We start from the raw sequence: 26,646 nt of genomic DNA, 5'->3' as shown, positions 1-26,646 counted from the left end.
AAAATGTCTTTTCATATTTCATGGATACAAGTACAGCCTTCAAACTATACATATCCTGCTTATAATATGTGACCACTTTCTAAGCATCTATGTGTCCATGATGATCTCATTTATTCTACTCCTTGCATGCAAATTATCATTAGTCATATGCTGGCACCTACTTACCTTCCCTGTTGCTCTTTGCATTCCCCCATAACCTTGATTCTTCTGTTAGTCACTCAGAATGCATTTTTAAATTATTTATGGCATGCCAGGTAATGCTCTAAGCTCTTGAAGATATTGGCCTTCCATGATTTCCAAGCAAATGATAGCATAAGAATACTGATGTTGAAAAAATGAATAGAAAGCAGCTCAGGACTGCCAAAGGCAGTCCCAAAATTTTCCCAAATCCAATCTTCCTATCCATATTTAATTCTGGACTCAAATAACTATCTATCTGTTGTACCTATTCCAAAAATAAGTGTTACTATACTGACTCAATGACTTGGTCTCCAATTGCATATCATAACTGTATCAATAGGTTCTGCATTCATTTGTTTTATTCCGGTAGGAATTGTTAAGACTAGTTTCTTTGGAGTAACCATAGAAACTTGATTTAAAAAAAAAAAAAAAAGGCTCTATTTGTAGTATTTAGGGTCTTGTACTATTAGCATACTGACATCCACAAAGAGAAACAAGTGAAAAACCTCAGAATCTGAGGGAATTTCTCTTCTGCAAACTCCTTCAGCAAGCATATCTCCCTGTTTTATGTCACACTTGATATTAAGACACACTGAGGATAATTGAACAAGATTGAACTTTATGGTTGCATCTATCAAGGAATCATATGATGGTAGCATACAAACTAGAAGCATTTTGGAAAAAGGCCTACATTTTGCCAAGTCAAATACTTAGCTAGAATCAGCAAACAATAGGCTCAGTGAGTTCTTATATTATCTATACTCCTCAGTCAATTGTGTAACTATGAAGATAAAGTATTTTTCTTGCCAATGAAGAAAATGAGGTTCAGAGAGATTAACACAAATATATATCAGAGCTGGAGTTAAAACTTAAGGCTTTTTCTCTTTTCACTGTGCCAAGTTGTCTCTAATGTGATTGCATAAATACATTCTTAGAATCAAACAAAAACTCCAGAAAAAAGTCCTTAATGTTTTACAAATGTCAATTAGCAAGTCTGGAGGAGATTTAAAAAAAAAAAAAAAAAGACCTTCTTTTTGTGAAGAAATTGATTAGACATATATTTCTCTCATTTCCACTTGTGAAATATTAGGAATTCACAAGAATTTCCTAAAGAGAAGGGCTTTACAATAAAATGCTGCCTAAATCTAACCATCCTGCTCTCTATCCCATTTTAAAGATTTCAATCAATTCACTTCCTTCAAACAAAAGGTATTTAAATGTATGAAGATTGCCATCTAGTGGCAAGAATAAAATGAGGCACCCCTGCCTGAACTTTTTAAGTCATTACTACTAAATCAAGAAAATATCTCTCGGACTTGGCACACTCATGCCTTTTTGTTCCCCTATAACCCCCAAGTTTAAATCCCGGGGCTTTGTGTCTTTAGCACCCATATGAGGAGGACAGCCAAACAAGTTATTCCCTTGGAAGCACAGATGTCCACAGTGACAAGATGGTACTGGTCAGAGCACCTGGGTTCAAATTTCAGCTCTTCTACTTCCTGCCTGGGTGGCTTTGGTTGGACCATTCAGTCTCTTTGGGGCTCAGCTTTCTCATCTGCAAAATTAAGGAATTGAACTAGATGATCTCTGAGGTCCCTTCAAATTCCAAATCAATGAAGCTAAAAAATGTTGAGTGTTAAGAAAACATTTATTATTCAGCAGTAAATGATGTGTGTGCTAGTCAAAGACCAGACTGGATAAACATAGAGGCCCATCACCAGAAGGTTGGCAGCCAGATGGTGATTCTTTTGACCATGGCCTCCCACAGAATAGCCTTCAGGACATCTGTGAATCTCTAGCTTCATCACCTCCTCCAGTTGTGCAGATCACAAGCCACCCATGCCCTCTCATCCTGTACCCCCCCACACCTTATAAATCCCCCTCAGAGGTTCTACCTGAAATATTCTTAGGAACTTCCTCTAGATAATTTATTAGTTAGGCAGCACCATGGAAGACCTGAATTCAAATGCTGCTTCCGACACTTAGTAGCTGGGTGGCCTTGGGAAACTCATGCTTTGGTTTTCTCATCTGAAAAATAAAGGTAATAACAGCACTGACTTCCCAGGACTGTGATCTGGATCAAATGAGACAATATTGGTAAAGGGTTTGGCAAATCTCGAAGCATATATAAATGCTGGGTTTAGAGTTTGTTTGTTTGTTTGTTTAAACAAAAGATCAATGGTTCTTTTTTAATGTCTTAGATCCTTTTAGCAGTCTGAGGAAGGCTTTGGGTCCCTTTTCCTTTTTTAATGAATAATAAAACACAGGATTACAAAGGAAACCAATTATATCAAAAGACAATTTCATCTCTTTTATGTTCAGGAAGCTCCCTAAAGTCTGTCCACAGACCCTTTAAGTTCACAGATGCAAAGTTAAGAATTCCTGTTCTAGATCTTTTGATGTTGCTTCGGTAGCAGGGAAGCATAAAGGATTTCCCTTAGCAATCCCTTGCTCTCACCACAGGACTAGTACTCATCCTTTTATACTCACACATTTCTTGGATGTTCTCTTTTTCATTATGCAGTAGCTCCAGCAAAATTGTGCACTGATAGCATGGCTCAGTGTTCTCACTCTCATCATGCATTTCTTATTTTCTCTTTGGGTAGCATGTAGCTTTAATACTTCAGAGACTGGAGTATTCCATATTTTGCTTCTCTATGCCATCAGAAGAACAGCAGATGGATATCCTGGGAATCCAGTGAGAGAATGAATATAAAAAGCATTTTGAAAAATATAATGTTGGTATCATCTGAGCATAATGATAATATAAGTGCCATGTCACTCTGGGGACATAATTTAACCTCTCTAAGTTTATTTCATCATCTGTAAAATAGGGATAATACATGTTCTTATTATAAAGTGCAATATTAACATGAGCTATTGTTATTTTTGTATTGCTCACTTCACAGGGCTGATTAAAGGATAAAATTTTTTAATGGATGCAAATTACTTTGTTAAAGTGCTCTTATACCATTACTGTGTAGTATAGTAGGTAGAATTCTGGGCCAGGAATCATCAGCAAGACCTGCGTTTGAATCTTGCTTCAGATACTTACTAGTTCTGTGACCCTGAACTAGTCATTAACCTGTCTCAGTGTCACTTTCCTCCTCTGCAAAATTAAAAGAATGATAGCAGCTACTTCACAAGATTTTTATGAGAATCAGATGAAATAATATGTGAAAAGCACTTTATTTCAGTTGTGGACTTTTAAGTACCACATAAAAATGCGTAAAACACTATATCCTTAAAATTTAAATATTAACTATTATTATTAACTTTAAAGCACTATATAAATCAATATAGCTATTCACTATTATCACTCCAGATATTATAAGGAGCAAGTGACAAATTTATTCACATATCCTTTTATTCATCTTCCAATTCCACGTTGACATTAAGTTTTTAATTACATATGATCAATTTGTTAAGCTGACTTTTTAAAATGAAGTTGATCTTTTTTACAAAGTAAAATCTACTTCCTAATCATCTGATCCAGAAGCATTAGAGAGGTTCACCACAGGACTCCCCAAAACCATTAAGGAAGAGGAATCAAGTGCAAACACCTTCAAATTACTGGTGTGTCTTATAATCTCCCCCCCCCCCAGCATCTTGGGATGATATCATGGAGCTATTGCAGAGAGAATGCAATCTGATCCTGGAACCCCAAGTCACTGTAGAGTTACTAACCCTGAAGATAGAACTCACCTGGGCCATCACCTCCAGACACCCTGCAGTTGGAACAGCAAACATGAAAGCTGCCACTGTTCTTTTACCAAGGAAGGGACCTCCAGGAGAGGCCCTGCTCAACTGGTTCTTACTTTAATGCCTACTTTGCCCTTGTCTCTGTGAATCAGAATTTGAGTATACTCAGGCAACCCAACCAGATGCCATCTTGCCCTGAGCTTTTTCTTACCACACCACCATCCATCTCCTGGTTCTTTTCTTCTATCATCTTCAATTCTATTGTGTCCTACTCTATTATAAACAAACTCCACTCCATCTTACCAACAGATCACTTCAACCTTCTAGGTCTCACTTTCCTAAATGGATAGACTAGATTATCTCTAAAGTCTTTACCATCTCTCTACTCTAAGAGTACTTATTATCTCATCCTGTAAGTATCGCTTAGTGTGCCCCAAACTGGGCTCTCCCTCTCTGAGAAATATCACATTTCTGCCCATCTTCTTTTGTGGCTTGCTCATTCTCTTATGGATCAGGAGACAGATAAATCTTTGCTTCTCACAGCCAATTCCAAGCCATCTTACGCCACCATTATGCTACAACATCTGTTCAAGGTTAATTCCTATCTATATGTATTATCTCCCTTAGATTTTTGTAACTACACAGGCATACTTCATTTTATTGTACTTCATTTTATTGCATTAGTTGTTTTTTTTTAAACAAACTGAAAATTTGTGGCAACTGTATTAAGCAAATCTATTAGCACCATTTTTCCAACAGTATGTGCTCAGATTATGTCCCTGTGTCACATTTTGGTAATTCTTACAATATTGCAAACTTTTCCAATATTATTACATCTGTTATAATGATCTGTGATTAATCAATGATCTAAAATATTCTTTTGAAATTGTTTTGGGGCACCACAAACCACATCCATATAAGACAATGAATTTAATCAATAAATGTGTGTGTTCTGTTTCACTAACCAGTTGTTCTGTCTTTCCCCCTTCTCCTTAGTCCTCCCTATTCTCTGAGACAAATAATATTGAAATCAGGCCAATCAATAACCCTACAATGACCTCTAGGTGTTCAAATGAAAGGAAGAGTCAGTCAAAGTGGCAAACTTCATTGTTGTCTTATTTTAAGAAATTGCCACAGCCACCCCACCTTCAGCAACCACAGCCTCGATCAATCAGTAGCCATCAACACCTACCAGCAAAAAGATTACAACTCACTGAACTCTCAGGTGATGGTAGAAATTTTTAGCAACAAATTATTTTTAATTGAGGTAAATAAATTGATGGTTTTTAGACATAATATTATTGGATACTTAGACTACAATATAGTATAAATTTAACTTTTATATATACTGGGAAACCAAAAAATTTGTATGACTCTTTTGATTGCAATATTCATTTTATGGTGGTGGTCTAGAATTAAACCCACAATATCGCTAAGGTATGCTTGTAATCTAATAGCCTTAAAACAATTCTCAACTTCATAAAGGAGTTTCATATATCTGACATCCTTCCTCTTCCCACATGTACAGACTTAAACATGCTTACCGATGTCTCCTCAAATACCTTGATTTAACACTTCATCTCCTTCTTCGTTTCCCATAAATTACATCTTCACTAAGTCACTGCCACCCACATATAGTTCTCACAATGAACCATCATTACTGTTCCACTACCACAAGATTTCTCTTTGATAATAATCTCCTAAACCACTATCTTTTCCTCTCTTCACTATTAAACCTGTTCTTCATCTTCACACCAAACTCAGTCATTATTGAAGTTTTGCACAGGGTTTTTTCAGTTATTTCACTGAATCTTGACAACAATGCTATGAGGTAGCTATTACTGATATCTGTTTCACAAATGAGGAAGCTGGGCTGAGAAGTTAAATAACTTGCTTCAGAGGCTAGTGAGTATCTGAGGTAGTATTTGGATTCAGGTATTGCTGACTCCCAGGTTAGCCCTCCATTTATTCTATCTCCTAACATTTTGGCAACTCCAATAATAGCAATATTATTGCAGAATAAGAACAGAATAGGCAGAAAGGAAGGACAGCACTTTAGCAGGCCACTAGGGATGAACTTTTTATACAGCTAGGATCCTATGTCATATTTAATGACTAAGGATAAAGGTGGCCTTACCTAAGAACAAGTGATTCCCTACTTCTGTTGCCAAGGATTAATATTTAACAACCCTATAGGAGAAAGAAACATTTTAATTTGTTCTGGACTCATGATTTCAACAATTTAGGGGATTCCTAATATAGTAATTCCCTCCATTAATACATATCAGTGCTCATTTGTAACTCATGTTTTTAAAATGTTATATGGGACACTGAGAAGTTAAGGGATTGCTGATGGGTCATACAGCTGAAGAGGGTTCAAAAAGGGAAGAAGAAGTTCAAAAAAATAATTAATTCAGTAACCAATATTGTACTGCTTCAAAAGTCAATTATTATGTGACAAAGGCAAGATACATGATGAAGAATGAAAAAATATATTGACTAGAATATCTGAAATAAGGATGTATGCCATATATTTTTTGCAAATAAGGAGAGTATTAGCACAGAAATTCCTATCCAGGTTGAAGGCAGGCAATTTAGATGAGGGTTAAATACAGTCAACACTGCAGAAAAATGAGATTCAACACTATCTTCCAACATTTCTTTCAATCAGCTTTTTGAGATGGCTCTGAAGAATTCTTTCCTGTGTTTTTCTAAAACAAAGTCAGAAAACAAAACTTTTGTGTAACAAAGTTTTATCACTTCCATTTCTGCAAGTCTTATTTCTCATTGTCATTTTGTTTTACATGGCACTTTACATCATTGTATGGAGGTCTCTCACAGCCTTTCAATTGGAAATTCTTGAAGAGGAGAAAAAACATTTGCTAACAAAAAAGAGAGAGAGAGAGAGAGAGAGAGAGAGAGAGAGAGAGAGAGAGAGAGAGAGAGAGAGAGAGAGAGAGAAAGAGAAAGAATGCTGGTCTTTGATTTCTTCCCAAACAGTGAGGCAACCACTTTAATGTACTTACTACCATGACTGCCTTCTACCCTGCCTCCCTACATGATGATAAATACCTAAAGCAAAGGCTGATGAAAAGCCCGACAAATTGTGTTTTCAGTTGCAATGGCTGACTGAGAAATATGGCAGGAGAAAAATGAAACGATGGCATTGGGCTCTATCTATGTACCAGCTGAAAAGTTTCTGAAGTGAATAATAATAAAAAACCACTTTCTAGAAACTCAGAAGCCGTGGAATGTCCAGGGACATATAATTCTGAAGTAAAACCATTACAGATTGTCTGGGATAATTCTCCCAGGCATGTCTCTCTGACAGACCATTGAGGCAGCCTTCAAGTGAGAAGACATTAGGTCAGTAAAAGTGACTGAATATGCCAGTAAAGTCCACTTGGGACTATGGGTATAGAAATTATACTTTCAGTAAAGCTGGAAATAGAAAGGCAGCGTGTTATACTGGAAAGAATATTAGTATTTGGAATCAGAGACCCTGGGTTCAAATTCTTAACTTGCCATTTACTAATTGTGTAGTTTCGGAGACTCTACTTAAAACATTCCTGGCCTTAGTTTTCTCATCTATAAAAAGGGAAGGATGAACTAGATGATCTCAAAGGTCTCCTCACTTCTATATTGATAATCTAGTTAAACTGTGAAAGGGTTTTACTATCTACATATAAGGGAGTTTTTCAGATTAATCTTTTGGACAAAGAAATCTGGTTGAAGCAAAAGAAAAAAAAATGTGAAAACAGGGAAGAATACTACAGACACACAACATCCCCCAAGAAAGTCTTCTTCAGAGATTAATGGTGATAACAATGATGATGACAATGACACAAAAATGGTGGTTATAATGAAACAATGATGATGATGATGACGGTGATGACAAACATCTAGATAGCATTTTAAAATTTTCAGAACATTAGCTTTGGAGTCAGGACAATAATCTTGTGTTACCTCACACAAGTGACAATCTTTCTGAGTCTCAGATTTCTTATCGTAATAATAAGGTTGAACTAGATAGATGTCCTGTAAGTTCCCTTCTACCTCTCAATCTCTGATCTTGTCGACTCTGTGAGGCAGATATGACAATTATTACCATGTCATTTGCAGATGAGGAATTTGAGGTTCAGAGTGAGAGGAGTAGCCCCTCCATGGACACATAGCTAATAAGTGCCAGAGGCAGAATATGAGGCCAGATCTTCCTAAAGTCAAATTCTATCCTCTATTTCTTGCATCACACCATAGCCAATGTGTCTCCAAAATGTTCAGCAGTTTTGATTACTTGACATGAGCCCAAGGGACTATCTAACTGCCACTGAAATATTGAATTTGAAAGTTCAAGTATCAGAAGAATATTAGACTTCAATTCTTGTAGTACCCATGAGAGATGCTCAAAAAGCCAGTATTATCCAGATCAGTTGGTCCTATTAAGTGGTTCAAGAATCTCTGTGGGATTTCACAACAATAATCTAAGGGTTTTGCACTGAAAAATCCTTATTGAAGCCTTATGCAATAAATAATTACAAAAAATTATAAATGGTTACCTTAAGGTTCACAATGCATTTTTTTGGTTAATAAAACATAAAATTATATTATAAATATCTTAAGCTCCATTTTCTAAAGAATACCCAGAAAACAAGATAAGCAATCAATATGCAAGAAATGAACATAATCCTGTCTTGCTGTCTTGACTGCCTCTTCTGAAGGGAACAAATTTAGGCAATGATTGCATTATAAGATAATTAAAGAAAGCTTACATCAAGCTTAGCTGATTGAACCTTTTTTGATTAAATGAAACAAAGATGATGAATTCAAATAAATTATTTAACTAAAACAACCTGAAAAGCAAAAGTGGCAGCATATAATGGACAGGTGTAAGGATGCTGGCAAATTGACAATAAGATATATAGATATAGATATAGATATAGATATAGATATAGATATAGATATAGATATAGATATCATTGTCAAATCTTTGGTCCAATATTTCCAATGCCTAGACTTAAAAACACATATGATCAAGGTGATAAAATGAGGGCAACAAGATGAGACTAGAAGAAACTAAGAGGAGACATGAGAGAAGACAAGAGAAATCTTCTCCTTATAAGCCCCAAACAATGCAAAGGGAAGAACTAAACCTAGACCAAGGGGTCTCAACAGGCCAATAATTTTGGCTGGTTGAGTACATGATTTATGATGGCCAGCCATGGAACAATTACCCATCCACCTGCACCCCTTCCTCAGACATGAATTGCTGACTTGAAATCTTTGGCAGAACCGAAGCTTTAAGGGATCTCATGTTAGCAGACTAGAGGCAAGAATTATTACATACCTACTGAACAGAATAGAATCAGAATTTAAAGCTGGAAAAATCTTAGAGATTATCTAGTCCAACCCCTTCATTTTACAGATGGAAAGGCTTCTCCTCTCCACTCCTCCTTTTCTTCCTTTCCTTTCCTCTTCTCTTCCTTCTTTTCTTCTCTCCTCTCATATTCTTTTCTTTGCTTTCCTCTCCTTTTCTCATCTCTCCTTTCCTTTTCTCTCCCTCATTCTATCATCTTTTACATTTAGCCTGAGGCCTGAAAAGAAGAAATTACTGGACCAGGTATAATAGTAGTAAGTGGTAGAAGGAAAATCCAAACCTAGGTTCTCTGATTTCAAATACAATGGTTTTTCCATTATATTATCCTGTCCCTCAGGCCTAATAACTCTTCAGACCACTACAAAATATTCAACATCCCTGGCCTAAACAAATCATCTCTGATTTTCAAGAATGCATTCTCAAGGCAATACTATAGTATAGTTGATAACAGTTAGCCTTAAAATCAGGAAGGCCTGAAATCAAGTTCTGATTCTAATATATACTTACTATATGAATCTTGATCAGTCACAATTCTTCAATCTCTATATTGGTAACAGTAGTGATAATAACAATAGCAGCAGCTAGATTTCATATAGCATTTTATTTTACTTGAGAATATTTCCTCACCAAGAGTTCCAAACATCAATGATAGCTAGATTTATAAATAGTCCTGATATCTACAGATAAATAGACAGACAAATATATAAACTGTGTCCCTAAATGTCAAGATCCAATGATTTTTTCACTATACCATACTAACTCTCAATTCACTGAGTACCACAAGAAAGTGGAATTTTTTCCCCTTAATTTTATGGTACCAATAACATTGATCAATATGTCAAAGAGCCATCCTCTTTGTAAAAGAGCTACAAGTAAAAACAGCTACATTCTCAGAGAGTTCCTCAGTTACTGCTTCAAGGAGACATTATCATAACAATCTCAAGGACCTGCTTTGGTCCCTAAATCATGTATTGAATTTGCTTAGTTTTCAGCATCTCCTGCATTGAACAATGATTGAACATGTGTGCTAGCTCCATAGCAGAAGAAAGGTCATCTGAACTCCATTAAATCTCCAGAGTAAGAAATGGACTTCTTTGCTCTAGGACTGGGAGAATTGAAAAGAAGAGAATTAAAGTCATTATTTCTCCTCTCCCACTTGCTGCCAAATTTGATTCTCTAGAAGAAACCTTATCACACTACAAAGAAAAAATAGACATGGCTGTCACTATTCCACAAATCTTCTTGAAGGAAAATATTAATAGGGCATTTAAAAGAGTAGCAATATATGGTAGTTAACAGAAAAAATGGAAAAATGAAAAAGTTATGACTCAAGATTTTAGTCTAGCTTTGGAATTATATGCTCAATTTGCAATATGCATGTATATGTATGTATATATATAATATATATAATATACATATATGTATTGTGCATTCACATGTACCTATATTTCACATTTCTAATAACAAAATTAACCAGCTAATTGTTTGCTCAGAATTAGCTAACATAGCTTCTAATAATTCTGGAAATGACTTTAAAGTCAATTCCCATTTCTGACTTCAACACTGAAGAGGTTCTAATGATGTAGACAATTGGTAAGAAGAGTAGCAATTAATATAACCAAAAAAAAAAAAAAAAAAGAAAATGTTGGAGGAGATGTGGGAAAACTGATACTAACGAACTATTGATAGAGTTGTGAACTGATCCAAGCATTCTGGAAAATAATTTGGAACCCAAAGACCTCTAAAATTATTCATATGAATATTTAAATAAAGGGTATTTATCCTCATTATTTACCCAGCTGTTAAGTCTATATCCCAAAGATATCCCCCCAAAAAAGGGAAAAGAACCTATTTGTTCAAAAATATTTATAGCAGTTTTTTATGGTGGCTAAGAATTGGAAATTGAAGAGATAGATGATCATCAATTAGGGAATGGCTAAACAAACTATAGTATATGATTATAATGGAATATTATTGTGCTAAAAAATGACAAGCAGGTTTTTTTTTCAGAAAAAACTGGAATGACTTATGTGAATGATACATGGTGAAGTGAACAGAACTAATGACTTAGCTATTCTCAATAATATGATAATCCAAGACAATACCAAAGGACTAATGAAGAAACACACTATCTACCTCCAGAGGAAGAAATTATAGTGTTTGAAAACAGTCGAAAACACACTATTTTTCACTTTTTTTTCATTTTTTCTTTTATTCAAGTCTTCTTTTATAAAATGACTAATATGAAAACCTTTTACATAATTATATATGTATAACCTATATTATAATGCTTACTAGTAGTAATATGGAAGGAGAGAGGAAAGGGACAGAGAGAGAGAGAAATAGAATTTGGAACTCAAAATTTTAAATAAAAGTGTTAAAGAACTGGGAAAAAACCAAGAAAGTGAATAGCATTGATATACAAATCAAAGTAAGCCATTTTTTTTCTGTCAGATGATGGTATTGTTTTGCCAACTGGCAATGTAGCTTCTTTTATACAGCTTTTTGGAATGAGTAACTCATATTTACTGCTGAATGGAGTTTTTTTTTAAGTTTTCTTTTGTTTTGAAGGAGGTTAGAAAAACCTTAGACTTAGCAAGTAAGTACAGAGATACTCCCAAAACTTTTGATCATGTCATAAGCTTATTAGCCCCACTCTGAGCCTTTTTTTTTTCCTAGATAAAGAATCCCAATCCTCTTGAACTGTGCTCATATGGAAACCACTCCCAACTTTTAGCACCATTTGAACTACTTTGCTATAAAACTCTGCTAGGTCTTTTGAAAAATAAATTGACTAGAAGTGTATAAATCATTCTAAGTACAGATGAAATGCAGTTTTGTTTTAAAAAAAAAACTACATTAGTTATGATCCTATTTTCAGTTACTTTCTTCGGAGAGACCACATTAACTTCTAGACCAATTTTCCCTCCTTCTCAACTCCTTTCAAATTGTAGAAGGGACAATCATATACCCAGAGGGGAAGCTATAACTAAGAATTTTTGACTTCTGATTGCCTCAGCTTCCCTATTTGGAGTAGCACAAACTGGACTCTAAGAAAGAGGCAGATGGGAAGAAACACATTCTTTTTTAAAAATATTATTATAGCTTTTTATTTACAAGACATATGCATGGGTAATTTTTCAATACTGATCTTTGCAAAACCTTTTGTTCCAACTTTTCCCCTCTTTGCCCCCATCCCCTCCCCTAGATGGCAGGTAGTCCAATACATGTTAAATATGTTAAAGTATATGTTAAATCTAGTATATTTATTCATATTTATATAGTTATTTTGCTGCACAAGAAAAATCGGATCTAGAAAGAAAGAAAAAAAATCTGAGAAGGAAAATAAAAATGCAAGCAAACAATAACAGAAAGGGTGGAAATGCTATGTTGTGGTCCACACTATTTCCCATAGTTCTCTCTCTGGGTGTAGCTGACGGAAACACATTTTTTAAATCAGTTTCTTAAGCCATGCTATGGCTAACTAATAGATGGTATGCAAACATCTCATTTCATCCTAATGCCAAATTCTAAATTACCAAACAGACCAGAATTAGACTTGTCCTAGAATAGATAATCAATGTGGTAAAGCTTGGATCATACTACTGCAGATCTATCATGAATCATTATATAATGAGCTCCCAGAGACTATGATTATTTCCACTGAGCATAGCATAATAGAAAGAATACTGGACCTGGAACTCTATATACTAATTTATACACATAAATAACCACATAGTTACATTACCTCTCCCAAAAAATTGTTTACAAAATCACCTGCTATTCTATAGAGAAAATTATTAAATGAGATAACTCTAATCCTGCTTTTCTATTCCCTTTTCTGTTTTAATTGTATCTCATTTTTATTACCATTTTTTAAAATATCATACTCATTTCCTAATATATTGCTTCTCTCTCCTTCATATAATAAACTATTCCTTGTAATAAAGATTTTAAGAAAAGGGGAGTAGGGGTAGGAAGCAGTTGAGCAAAACTACCCAATAAGCAACCATGTCTGACAATATTCTATACCTACATTCCACATCCTTTGCAATGAAAAAAAACAAGTACATTTTCTCAAGTCACTCTTGGTCATTATAATTATATATTATTTAATTTTCAATTGTTATTTCCATTTACATATATTACAGTAGTATATTATTGTTTTCCTGCTTCTGGTTATTTCATGCATTAGTTCATATGTCTCCCCATGTTTCTCTAAACACTTCATGTTCATTATTTCTTTCAGGAGAGAAATATTCTTCATATACCATAATGTTTTAATCATTCTCCAATCAATAATTATCTATTTTGTTTCTTATTCTTTTTTGCTATACCAAAAGTCCTGCATTAAATATATTAAAATGTCAAAAAAAAAAACTATTAAATTTTGGTGGGTCCCTTCACTGCTAGGAAAGGAAATTAAGTAAATTTAAGAGAATTTGAATGTCAAGTCTGATAATTACTTCCAGTATGACCTTGAATCACATCAGCCCTCTAGGCGCTATTTCCCTCTTCTGCTAAAGAATCATTCCTGGATTTAGGACTGGTGACCACAACAAGTGAGAATGACCACTCATTTTCCCTTAGCAGTGCAGGCAGGTGGAACAATAGATAGAGTGCCTGGACTGGATTCAGGAAGACCTGAGTTTGAATCCATTTAGTTGTGCCAGACCTGGCAAGTCACTTAACTCTGTCAGTTTCCTCATCTGTAAAATGAACTGGAGAAGCAAATGGCAAACCATTCCAGTATCTCTGCCAAGAAAACCCCAAATGGGGTCATAAAGAGTCAGACACAACTGAATGACAATAGTTCTTCCTTCTCCCAATGAGGAAGAACCAAATGATGATGTCTTCCCAAGAAACGTTCATGCCCTATGCAAAGCTATAGTTATTCCAGATCACATCTAAAGTTACTTTAAACTAGCTCCTATGAGTATAGACTTTATTTTTTTGTTTTTGTTTTTTTGAGATGCAATTGGGATAAAGTGGCTTGTCCAGAGTCACACAGTGAGTGTCAAATATCTAGGCTGGGTTTGAACTCAGGTCCTTTTGACCCCCAGGCTGGTGCTGAGCATAGACTTTATATAATAGATCCCAGAGAGCCATTACAGTTTATGTTTAGAGCAGGAGAGTGACATCATCTGAGCTACCTTCAAGAGAGGTTAAAAAATTTGTGGGAAATAAGGGAAAATGGGAGTATGTAGATTTTAAATGGGGCAAAGGGAAAATAAATGCAGTGTTCTATACAGTTTCGGATAGAAAAGATGTCAACTAAGGGTAATTCAGTGTCTTTTCAGCATGCTATATTCTACTACTTCTTTATACCAACCTATTCTCTTTTCTCCAATGTCCAGCCCCTTTGAACTTCAGAATAAAACTGTTATTATTATTAATAATAATAGCTAGAATTTATACCATACTTTAAGGTTTGTAAAGCATTTTACAAATATTTCATCTTATCTTCATAACAGCCCTGGAAGGGAGGTGTTATTTTTAATTCCCATTTTATATAAGAAGAAACTGGAGTAAACAGAGAGCCAAGGTCCTGTAACTAATAAGTGTCTGTGTCTGGTTTTGAATTAAGATCTTCCAGACTCCTACACAGCTAGGATAGTGCATAATACAACAGACAGATCTCCAGAATCTGAGTTCAAATTCAGACAAAGACACTAGCTATGTGACCCTGAACAACTCGTTTGCCCTTTTGTGCCTCAGTTTCCTCATCTATAAAACAATTGCTCTAGTATCTTTTCCCAAAAAAAAACCCAATGAGGTCATAAAGGACACAACTGAAATGACAGAACAACTTCTTGACTACTACCCACAATTCTCATCATTTAGACCCTTTGAAAGCTTGAGAATCACCCAAGATATTCCTATATTCCCGATATTTTTAACTTCCCATCTAACCATTTCACCAGATCAAGTGGGGATACAATAATTGTGTCTCTAAAGTTCTGAGATAGGGCCAAATTAGACTTAAAGATATTTCTTACCATCTTGTACATTCCAACTCTCTGCTCTACCAGCTGAGAAACTAGCGAGGCAGAACTGATAGTTTTGAAGAAATAAAAGAAGGAGATCAGTCAAAAATGAATTCAGAGCTTCAGTGACTAGGTTGGTAGGATACCAATAACAAGAATATGGAAATTAAGAGGAGCACCAGAAGCAGGAATATGAAGGTCAGAAAGATGAGAAAATGAGTGGGAATAGTAAAATTTAGAGTGTGAAATGGAAGACAGGTGAGAGGTTGGCCAATGTTAAGAGAAACTGAGAGGAATAGTTTATAATGAATGTGCTTAGTCAGGAGTCCTGAGTTGAAGTCCTAGATTTGTTACCTGCTAGACATATAACTCAGAATAAATCCCTATAGAATCACTCTGAACACACTTCCTCAATTGTAAAGTGAGTAAACCCTACCTCAATTGTTATTATATAAATCAAATGAGACAATGATAGCAGTAGCACTTTTGAATTGTAAATCTGCATATAAATCTAAATATTTGTTACTACTAATATCATCATCATCATCATCATCATCATTGATTATAATGCTACTGATTCTATCCCCAAATTGAGAAATGGGAGTTGAGAGGATTAAAACAGAAAGGAGGGAATTAATGTATCTACATACCTGTTACATGCTCAAATAATGCATTTTCACACCCTCCAAGTTAGTCAAAAGAAATCTGCAAATGGGCAGTAACTTTAGTGATCCCTTATCTAACCAGTTGTAATCTTTTATTGATCAGAAACCATTAGAGATGGCATCTCAAGCTGTCTTCCCATACACATGTCTCTTCTGGCTCCTCTAAACAAAGAGAAAAATCAAGATCAGAAAATTTGAAATTTCCTTTGACTTTTTTGGTTGAAAGGTAAAACACAGAAGCAAAAGTCATCATTATCATTAAATGGTAAATTAATCAATGAGCATTCCTCTGGCATCTACAATGCACTAACTAGTTGCTAGCATCTGAAAGACAAACATGAGACAATCTCTTCCCTCAGAGGAACATTGCCCTTCAAAATTGTTTGATTGCTGTCCGTAACCAAAGAGGACCCAAATGACATCACTATGTTAGAGTCAAGTTAGTGTGTCTGATTGTGGCTGATTAAACCAATGGGAACTCAGAATGCTCTGCCACAGGTCAGATACAAATAGTCCCTATGAACATTCGGGATGGATCCTCTTACATCTTGCATTTTTTTCTGAGCTACTTCAATTCTGCTTTGTTCATAGAGCACAGCACCTTCTCTCAAGAGGGCACAGCATGCTGGGCAGTCCTGTGCCAGTATTTCCCATGTCATACAATCAATTCTCAAGTTCTTAAGACAGGCCTTGACAGGGTCTTTGTATGGCTTTTTCTGACCATCTTGTGAGTGCTTTCCCTATATGAACTTTCCACAAAAGTCTTTTTGGCAAGCATACATATAAGCTATAGAGCAAGTGAGGTCCCAGAAGTTTTAGAATCACATCTTACACCTGACACCAGGAGGAAAAGATTGTCTTAATCTTGCTGTGGAAGAGGAAGCTGAGAGAGAGAGAGACAGTTTCCTAGATTTATACAATGAAGGAATTTCTTTAAGATTGGAAACCTCCAAGAATCTAAGCTTCTCAAAGGTGGAAAGGATATAATCATCATATATTCCAGTTCCTTCTTAAAGCATTGATTCTATCCACAATATCCCTGAGAAGTACACAGTCAGATTCAGATTAAATAGTCACCATCCACCAAAGCAGCTCAGTGCATTTGGCAACAGCTCAAAATGACTCTAGAGGCTAACTAGTCGGCTCTCCTCCTAAAATGAAATTTCCTCTACAATATATTGATGAATGATCATCCAAAGTTTGCTCAAAGGCCTCCAAGGAATGGTACTACAAGTTCAAGAAACAACCAGAGCCAGGAGGGACTCAATTCCAACAAAATAGTTACAATCCTCTCTGAGTCATTTTTCCCTTGACTGTGTTCTCATTATCTAAACAGATATGAATTTCAAGAGATTCATGATAACAGATAACAGAACACACTGAGATTCTCAGACTTCAGAGGCAACTCCTTTAAACTCACAGAAACCCAGAGAAGAGTTCTTCTCCCTATCCCTAGCATTTCTGACAACCATGAAACCAAACTTGAAAATTTTCCTAATCCTAAATCTGAACCAGAAGAATCAAAGATCCCTTTTTCAATAGACATAACAGTGTTTTTGGTATTCTTGATAGATTGAATTTTATTCTGTCTACTAGATTGTAAGCTCCTTAAGAGCAAGGACCTTATTTCATTTTTATTTGTGTCCACACTATGTCTAATTCTGGCACAATGCATTGTATCTAGTAGTTGCCTAAAAAATGTTTAAAGAATGAATGAATATATTATTTAATCAGTACACAAGTATTATTCATCTGCCTTTTTTTAGAATAAAAGTTATAACTGTGTATGTATAATACAGGGGACCAAATTCTATTGTCATTCTTTGCAAATGGCTTTCCTTTTTCTTTTTTGCTCACTTAGACTTTGCAAATGGGTATTAAGCACTTTTCTGGACTCTTCGTGATGTTATGCATTGGCATCGGTTTATCCATTTTAACTACAATTGGAGAGCACATAGTATATAGATTGATCCTACCACGAATCAAAAAGAAATCCAAGCTGAAATATTGGCTTCACACCAGTCAGGTAAGTACCATGGAAGATTCCAGGGAATATAGAATACAAATTCTTATTATCAGACATATAGTTAAGTAAAACCATATCTGCAGAATTATGTTCTAATAAATACCACATTTGAAGAAAAAATCTTTCCTGAAGAGGACAATTAGTACAGCAAAGGACTTGAGATCATGCTTTGGGTAAGGTTGAAGAAAGTGGGGATATTTAGTCTATAGACAAGAAAACTTAGGAGGAGCTTTATGCTTGCTGTTTAGGTATTTGAAGGGGTATCACATGGGAGAAATTTATTGTTAGGTCTCAAAAGATAAACAGAAATAGGAAAAGGTGAATGGAATTTACAGGGACAATGATTTCAATTTCACATAAGAAATAATTTGAGATTTTTTTTAAATGGAACATGATAGCTTGGGAGATAGTGAAAATGATAAGTTCCAAGCCAAAGCTACATGACAACTTATCAGCAATCATAGAATTTTGTGTTCTGAAGAACCTCAGAAATCTTTTAGTCCAACATTCTAGTTTTACAGCTGGCTAACAATCCCAGAGATGTTAAATATTTTTTTCAAGGTCACACAGGCAGTATCAGCTCAGGACTCAAGGCCAGCTTTAAAAGTGAGCTCATTTTTCAAATTTGGATCGAACTAGATCATCTCTAAGGTCCCTTCCAACTCAGATTCTATTATGTTATTATTCTATGAAATGCAAGATTAGTCAAATGTGAAGAATGCAGATGTCACTATGTAGACAGTCATGTAAAAAACTACCACTCTTTTTTCCTCTAAAATAGAAGCTCTTATTAGCCTTGATTGTGTCAGGGACCCCTTTGTTAGTTTGAAGCCAATAGGCCCTTTCTCAGAATGCTTTTCAATAACTGAAGGAAGTGCTAAATTTCAGTTAGAGGTTAGAAAAATCAGCATGAGATTTTTTTTTCCCATGCTAGCTCATGGAAACCCTTGAAGTCTATAAGACCTCTCCCTCCCCAATATTAAGAACTTCTATCCTAAAACAACTTTCCCATCAAATTAAGCTCTTTGAAAACAGGACTATTTCTTATCAGACTTCTATATCTCTTACAAAGTCTAACACAATGCTAAGCACTGCTTTGTGCTTTGTGGTTATATTTCATGGATCAGCTTACCTGAATAAATCAAATCAAGCCAGGACTAAGACCTACTTATAAGCTACTTTTGTCTTCTATTGGTTTTACACAGTCTTTTCTAATGGAAACATTTTTAAGTCCTTCACTTCTGCACACCCACCCCCATTGAAGAGTTAGCCTAAGAAAGCACCTTATTTCTTTGTTCTATAATAAAAGATTCTATTAAGTGAGCTTCCCATAGGTTGTGGCTGTTTGTTATCTTCAGGACACTTCTTAGTAATAGCACTAGCCAGCATGGACTATCAGTACCACCAGTGTGGACCGAGTGCTAAATCTGGATTCAGAAGTCCTAGGTTCAGACTCTGGCTCTGATATTTAGAATCCATGTGACCATGACCAAATCCTTTCATTTTTCTGTGTCTCATTATCTTTATCTAGAAAATAAGAAAATTAGACTAGGTGACCTTTAAGGAGTTCTTTCCAGATCTAAAGCTATTATTTTGGAATTCCCTTACTCATCCCTTTAACATAACTTAGTAGCTCATATTATAAGGACACTTGGATTCTATTTAAGAGGTTCTCCTACTAGCTGTTCATTAAGATAAGGATCTTTTAAAAAGTCAGAATTGTCCATATATACGATTTCAACTGACCTCTTTCGCAGCCAGATTAAGTAGTAAATATTCAGTCTTATGGCTTCATTGCAGAGATAGAATGACAACTTATAGAGATTTCTTGTACTGTTTAAATGTAACTGAACCTAGAGTTAGATAGGAACAGAAGTTACTATCAGCCTCCCCTTAAGTTGGGAAGAAAAAGCCAACATTCTCCTGTGACTCAGTACCCTCTGTTCTCTTAGGCAAATGCTTTGCCAGGGCTTTTTTCCTTCTCGAAATATGTGGTTTTGTAAGCGGAAAGTTTCTAATTATTTTTCTCTTTGTTCTAGAGATTACATAGAGCTCTAAATACCTCATTTGTTGAGGAAAAGCAGCAGCTCAAGACAAAGCAAGTGGAAAAAAGGTAAAAAATGATTATTGGTATAGATCATTATTGATTTATTTCCTGAAAGGAAAATCAGAGCAATGGTTAGAAAAGGTTTATAATAAAATCAGTTATGTGGCAATCAGGAACAGATATATATGTAGAAGGTAAAAATACAATATGCCTACATACATACTGTAATGGGAAGAGCAAGGGCATAGTAGTTGGAGCAATTAAGTTCAATTGCTAAGTTCTAATACTTATTAACTTGTGATCTTGAGTAAATTCCTTCTTTTCTCTATTCTGTCCTCAGTTTTTCTTTTAGGGAAATGAGGCTATTGAACTAGATGATCTAGTTCTAAAATCTGTTATCATATGAACCATTCAATCTCTTATGAATGAATGAAGTCTCTTTATCTTGTCTCTAAACTTCTACTCCCAATTATCAACTTAAACAAAGAGAAATATTTTAAAATATTTAACATACTTAAATATTTTATTTTTAATGAAATAATTGTAGAGAATACAATGATTTTGACTGTTAATAGGAAGTAGGGCAAAGGTGTCCAATCAAAACTTCAATAGAATAGACAATCCTTTAATGAGTCTCTTCATTGATTTGCATGGCAAACCCTGTAACAAACATGTATAGTCAAGCAAAAGAAATTCACACATTGATCATGTCTAAAAATTACATGTTGCAGTCGGTACCTGAGCCCATGATTTCTCCATCAGGAGGTCAGCATGCTTCACCATCAGTCTTCTGAAATAAAATTGAGTTATTTGTGTTGATCAGAATTTATAAGTCTTTCAAAGTTTTTGGATAGACAAAATCTTAGGATGAGATAATTCTTCAGGGTTTACAAAGAACATTCTTCCTAAGAACTAGATGAGCTAGGAATGTTTTATCTTATTAGGATCATTTTGCAGATTGGAAAACTGGTCTGAGGAGGTGAAATAAAACCCCAAGGAAACATAGTTTATAAGTAGAGGTGAGACTAAATCTAGATGTCCTGACTCTAAGACTTCTGTTTATTCCATGAATCTTGACAGCTATTTCTTCCTTCCTTCTTTCCCTGGTTCTCACCCAGGCTAACATTTTGGGAGAGGAGGGGAAAAGGAAGGGGAAAATAATTCAATTTCTCATTACCCTCTTTAAGCCCTACTTCTGAACAATGGCAAGAGTACTTGGATCCAGAATCAGTGAATAAGTAAACATCCATTAAATTACTCATAGTAATAGATATTAATATCTAAACTAAGTCATCAAACTGCTCTAGGTAATTAAAGTAACCTGGCTGCATTTTTCAAAATATGTTTTTATTGCTATTTTAATTTTTACATCAACTATAGTTCCAAGCTGGGTCAATAATTTTGTAGCATTCAGTTTTCAGCTGTTTTGTTGTTATTTTTTCTAATCATTTGGGTTGCGTCTTTAATGAGTAAAATTAATTTGGGGGAAGCCTTGCCCCTGTTGTTGTTCAGTCATTTTCAGTCATTCCTGACTCTCTGTGACCCCATTTGGGATTTTCTTGACAAAGATACTATACTGGTTTGTCGTTTCCTTCTCCAGCTCATTTTACACTTGAGGAAACTGAGGCAAACAGTGAAGTGACCTGTCCAGGGTCACACAACTAATAAGTGACTGGGGTGGGATTTGAATTCAGAAAGAAGAGACTTCCTGATTGCAAGTCTGGCATTCTATTCACTGTGCCACCTAAGAGCTCTAAGGTTTGTCCTAGGATTCTGATTTCAGGTGGAAGCCTTTTTGTTTAGGAAGAGAAGTCACATGCAATGATTCATTTCTGCTTTCCCCTTAAGAATCGATGAGGATTTCCTAATATAGTCAGCCCTGGAAATTCAGAGTCAGAGCAGAGTAAACAGAGAGCCCCGGGGATTGCTGACAGCTTTCTTTACACTTAATTTAAACTTGAATAATGCACCAAGTCTCAGAATGCAACTACACAAGCATGAGATGGGAGAGATCTGATTAACTGTGAAAAAGTAAAATGAAAAAGGCTCAGGGATGTTAACTGACTACAAGCTTGAGGGAATTAACAAAGTAATATCATTGCCAAAAAAAAAAAAAAAAGTGATCTGAAGCTCCAGTAAAAAGGGCTTACTATACTGGTCAGAACAAGAAAGTCAAGTCAATGAGCATTTATTAGATATTTACTACATACCATGCTCTGTGCTAAGTGTTAAAAATTTTCTTAAAGCTTCCATTCAAAAAGGAAGGTGATAATGCTTTGTCTGCATTATTAAATTTAGTTCTGGATGCCATATGTTAGGAAAGAAATTGAGAAATTGGAACATACTTGGAAATGATGACTATGCTAAATGAGGAATGACTGAGGGAATTCTGGGGACCCTCCAGAAGAAAATAAAGAGAAAATGTCTTTTATTGTGAAGGCTTGTCACCTAGAAGTGAAATTAGACATATGCTGTGTAACCCCAAATAGTAGAATGAAAGCAGGGAGACAGATTTCAACTCACTATAACAGAGGTGACAAGATTATGCTGAGAAAATCACAGAAGCTGAAGTCAAAAAACCTGAGTTCAAGGTCACAAGATTTAGAGCAGAAATAAATATCTGAGGTCACCTAGTCCATTTTGCTATGAGGAACCTGAGGCCCAGAGAGGTTAAGTAATTTTCCCTACTGTCACACAGGGAGTAAGTCACTAAGTTCAGACACAAGGCCTTTTACTCCAAATCTCAGACTTAATCACTTAAAAAAAAAAAAAAAAAAAGGAACCTATATCACTGACACTGTTTGTACAAACTGAACAAGCCATTTTCTCTCTCCATTACCTGTAAAGTGATGAAAATCATACTTACTTGACTTCCTTTGGGGTCCTTGTGAGGGAAGCACTGTGAATCTTAAAGCTCTATATTTTACTCTGATGTTATTATGCTAAGGAAGAAGTTTCTAACTGAGTGGTCCGAAAATGCAATGCTCTGGCTTATTAAATGGTAAAGCCATGATTAGTGACAGTGTTTGAGCATAAGCTGAATGGTTTCCTCATCAAGGATGATGTGCTAGAAAGGATCCCTTCATGGGGTAAGTCGACTAATCAGTAGAGTCAAACTCAAATAGAAAAAGGAGGGACTAAACTATGTACAAGAATCTCTGCAAGCCACATGACACCTATTGTCAGTATTAACTATGTTTTGTTGTCTTTTTATTCCTCTTGTTTACTATTTCCCAATTACATCTTCATCTGGTTTGGGCTAAGCTTGGAACTACTGTGGGCCACATGTGGCTCTTGGGCCCCTGCTTGACACCTTTGAACTAAATGCTCTCTAAGGTCCTGTCAGCCTAAAATTCTTGATTCTGTGACATGCTACACACCTAGTAAATGGAAAAGTCGAGAGAAGAATTCAGGGAAAAAATTATCATTATGGACTTAGAATTTCAAGGATGATTTAGTTTTCAGATGAAGCTATGGCAAGCCTGGAGCGGCTGAGTGACTTGTGAAGGTTTGATGTGGAGTCAGTGATGTAATATAGGCTGTATTTGAGCCTATGACATACCATACAGACATACATGTGTGTATACCTGTGTAGGTATTAATAGATAATGTGTGTTCCTATATATGTGTGGGCATGTCAATATATACATGTTGTATCTACTGTTATGTGTGTTATATACAACTATGGATGTGGAAAGAAATTGATATTGATAGATGCCCATATTTCTTCTTGTAATTCTATTATTTTATTTTATGCATTTAAAAAATTTTTCTGAGAATGAGTCTATAGCTTTCAAAAGACTTCCAAGGAGTCTACACACAGACAAAATTGTTAATAGTCCTTGTACTAGAGGGCTACTTTGATATAACTCTCAATTCTATGGCTCCAAGTGAAATTTTCAAAAAAATCAGTCTATTTAGCCTGGCACCCCCTGATACAAATTCTCTTTCTGTTACTCATAAAGGCCTTCTTGCCCCTCCCTTTCATTAAATTCTAAACATTAATTCCAAGACTTCAAAACTTCCCTGTGCTTGCTGCTCCCCCCTCCTCCCTTCCTCCGAATCGTCTCCTCTACCTACCAGATGCTCTGGAGCTTTGAGACAGTCAGAACAAATTATAGAACCAGCCTGCCTTCCTCCTAGAAAAGAAGAACTCACAAAGGATACCCAGGGAATTTTGGATGAGAGCTTTGGAGTCCACTGCTTGAGCTCTCTAAATGACACTGTAATTTTGGATGTTGAAATGTATTTGAAGAAGACATCCTTTCTTCTTTTGGACAATAATGGGGTGAGGAGAGGATCAATCTCTGGGAAGGTGATATAGGGAAGGTGTTCTTGGGCAAGTAGTCGGTTGACTGATTGTTGTCCTTTGTTCTCAAGAAGACCAAAATGATATATCTATGTTGGGAATGAGATCTGCCACAGTCAGATCAAATCTGCACAAGCTTGGCAGGCTCTACCATAGATTGGGCACAAATAATCCACAGGAACATTGAAGGGGAGATTTTTCTAAATTGGCACATCTCACCTATCTTGAGAACTACAGAAATTCTACTTAGTTCATATAACCCACAAAGGCTTTTTTAATGGAGCATATCATGCTGGGCAGGCCTGCGCCATGTCTTTCATGTAACACAATCAATTCCAAAGTTCTTCAGAGAGAATTTTGGCAAGTTTCAACCTCTCCAAACTTATCTCCTCCTTCTCTAATTGTTAATAATTTAGTCTCTTCAATCATCAAGCAATAATAATTTATTAAGATGCCTTACTAGTGTCAGTCACCATAAACTTAAGCATTCGAGATACAAATACAAAAGGAAACTATCTCTGTCTTTAGAAAGCTTACATTCTACTACAAGGATGCAATATGGTCACAGCTAAGCAAATACAAGAAATATTGAAAAAAAATACAATTATGGATGTGGAAGAAGCACAATCAAGAAAGACCTCTTAAAGAAGCAGCAATTGACCCAAGCCTTATAAAGACTGTTAGGAGTCCCGAAAGGTGAATTTAAGGAAAGAAGACATTCCAAATACAGGGGACAATAGTGCCTATTTCCCAGAGTTGATGTAAGGATGAATTATTTTCTTCATTTAGCTTTTTTACCTCCTCTTTCATTTGGCCAATTCTACTTGAAAGAATGGTTTTCTTCAGTTAATTTTTGTGCTTCCTTTTCCAAGCTGTTTACTCTTTTTTCATAATTTTATGACATAGCTTATTTCTTTTCTCAATTTTTCTTCTACCTCTCTTACTTGATTTTTTAAATTCTTTTTGAGCTCTTCCAAGAGAATTTTTTGAGCTTAAGACCTAATTCATATACCCTTTTAAGACTTCACATGTAGACATTTTGCCATTGTTGCCCTTTTCTGAGTTTATGTTCTGATCTTCCCTGTCACAATAGTAACTTTTTATCTTAAAGGTTCTTTTCGATTTTTTGCTCATTTTTTTAAAGTTGAACTCTGCTCCTGGAGCACAGGAGAGACTATCCCAAGCTTCTTTTGCTGATCACTGGCTTTCTGTCCTAGGGCTGGAGATGCTGGCAGCTTGTCCACTGCACTGGGATGGACCAGCCTAGTCATACCTATTGTGTCAAGGTTCCAGGGATCATAATTTGCCTTCTATGCTGGAACTGGAGGCCTCATAACTGACCTGCTGAGTCAGGACCAAAAAAGCCTTCATTACCAATCTGTGCTACAGTCAAGAACTTCTTGATAGACTACCTTTACCCTATCTGCACTAGGCTGTGCTATCCAAGTGAGACAGACCTTTCTTAAAGTCCTTTTAAATTATCTTAAACTGGAAAATTATTTTACTCCATTTTTTTGTGGATTCTGTCACTCCAGAATACATATAAAAGTTCAATTTAGAGCTGTTTCCAGAAAGTGGGAAGAGCTCAGGCAATTTCTGGCTTCTCTCTTCCCTCTTGGCTCGGCTCCTCACTCGCCATGAGATAATGCTTATAAATCACTTTACAAAATTTAAAGTACTATGTATATGCTAGCCATTATTATTAATAATAATAATGCAATCTCCCCTCACATTGTATTACTTCATGGTCTCATTTCTGTAGAAATGGTCCTTAAAGCAAAGCAGATAGTAATGCATCTGCTTGAATGTCCTTTGCATTGATAAAATCATACATTTCTGATATTGAACCATTGCTCAGTGACAGGACTTTTCTGAGTCTTCAGTATCTATGGTTGCTAAGGAAGCAGGACCTCTGAGGCATTACCAAATCATATTTTGCTTTCCAAGATGATGGCTATCAGGCACTATAATGGAAACCAGACAAGTGATCTGGGGGGAATCAATGCCATTCTCAAGGCTCTTGACATACAAGTGGCTTCCAATGAAAGTAAACTTACTACCCACCTAAACAAGACATCCTATTGTTAGCTAGTTCAAATTAATTCTCCATGCTGAAATGTAATCTGTCTCTTTATAGATATTCACTAATTTTTTTCCCCTTACATTTTAGGTTCTGAACTCTCTCCTTCCCTGCCTTCCCACCCTATACTAGAGGACATCATTTGGCAGGTTTATAAATATATATAAAATTATACTATGTATACTTTGATTTATCAAATCTTTCTCTGGAGATAAATAGTATCATCCTTCATAGGTTCTTTGTTGTTGATTTGAGTATTTGTAATACTCAGAATAT

At 35.6% G+C, this 26,646-nt stretch overlaps 1 protein-coding gene and 1 long non-coding RNA gene across 2 annotated transcripts in view; one reads left to right on the top strand and one right to left on the bottom strand.

Annotated features, from left to right (window-relative positions):
- GRIN3A (glutamate ionotropic receptor NMDA type subunit 3A) overlaps positions 1-26,646 on the top strand; it is a 210,801-nt gene that overhangs the window by 171,623 nt on the left and 12,532 nt on the right. Inside the window, exons 7-8 of the mRNA XM_051986557.1 lie at positions 17,770-17,934; positions 19,974-20,047. Coding sequence (XP_051842517.1) covers positions 17,770-17,934; positions 19,974-20,047 — 239 coding nt within the window. The remainder of the gene's footprint in view (positions 1-17,769; positions 17,935-19,973; positions 20,048-26,646) is intronic.
- On the bottom strand, positions 783-16,059 carry LOC127554882 (uncharacterized). Its single transcript, XR_007952095.1, has 4 exons — positions 15,894-16,059; positions 2,671-2,867; positions 2,076-2,208; positions 783-1,735 (listed from the first exon to the last, which is right to left on the bottom strand). It is a non-coding gene; the product is annotated as an uncharacterized LOC127554882 (long non-coding RNA).

This window comes from Antechinus flavipes, chromosome 1 (genome assembly GCF_016432865.1).
Source record: "Antechinus flavipes isolate AdamAnt ecotype Samford, QLD, Australia chromosome 1, AdamAnt_v2, whole genome shotgun sequence".
Lineage (NCBI taxonomy): Eukaryota > Metazoa > Chordata > Mammalia > Dasyuromorphia > Dasyuridae > Antechinus > Antechinus flavipes.
This window is presented reverse-complemented; position numbering and strand designations above follow the sequence as displayed.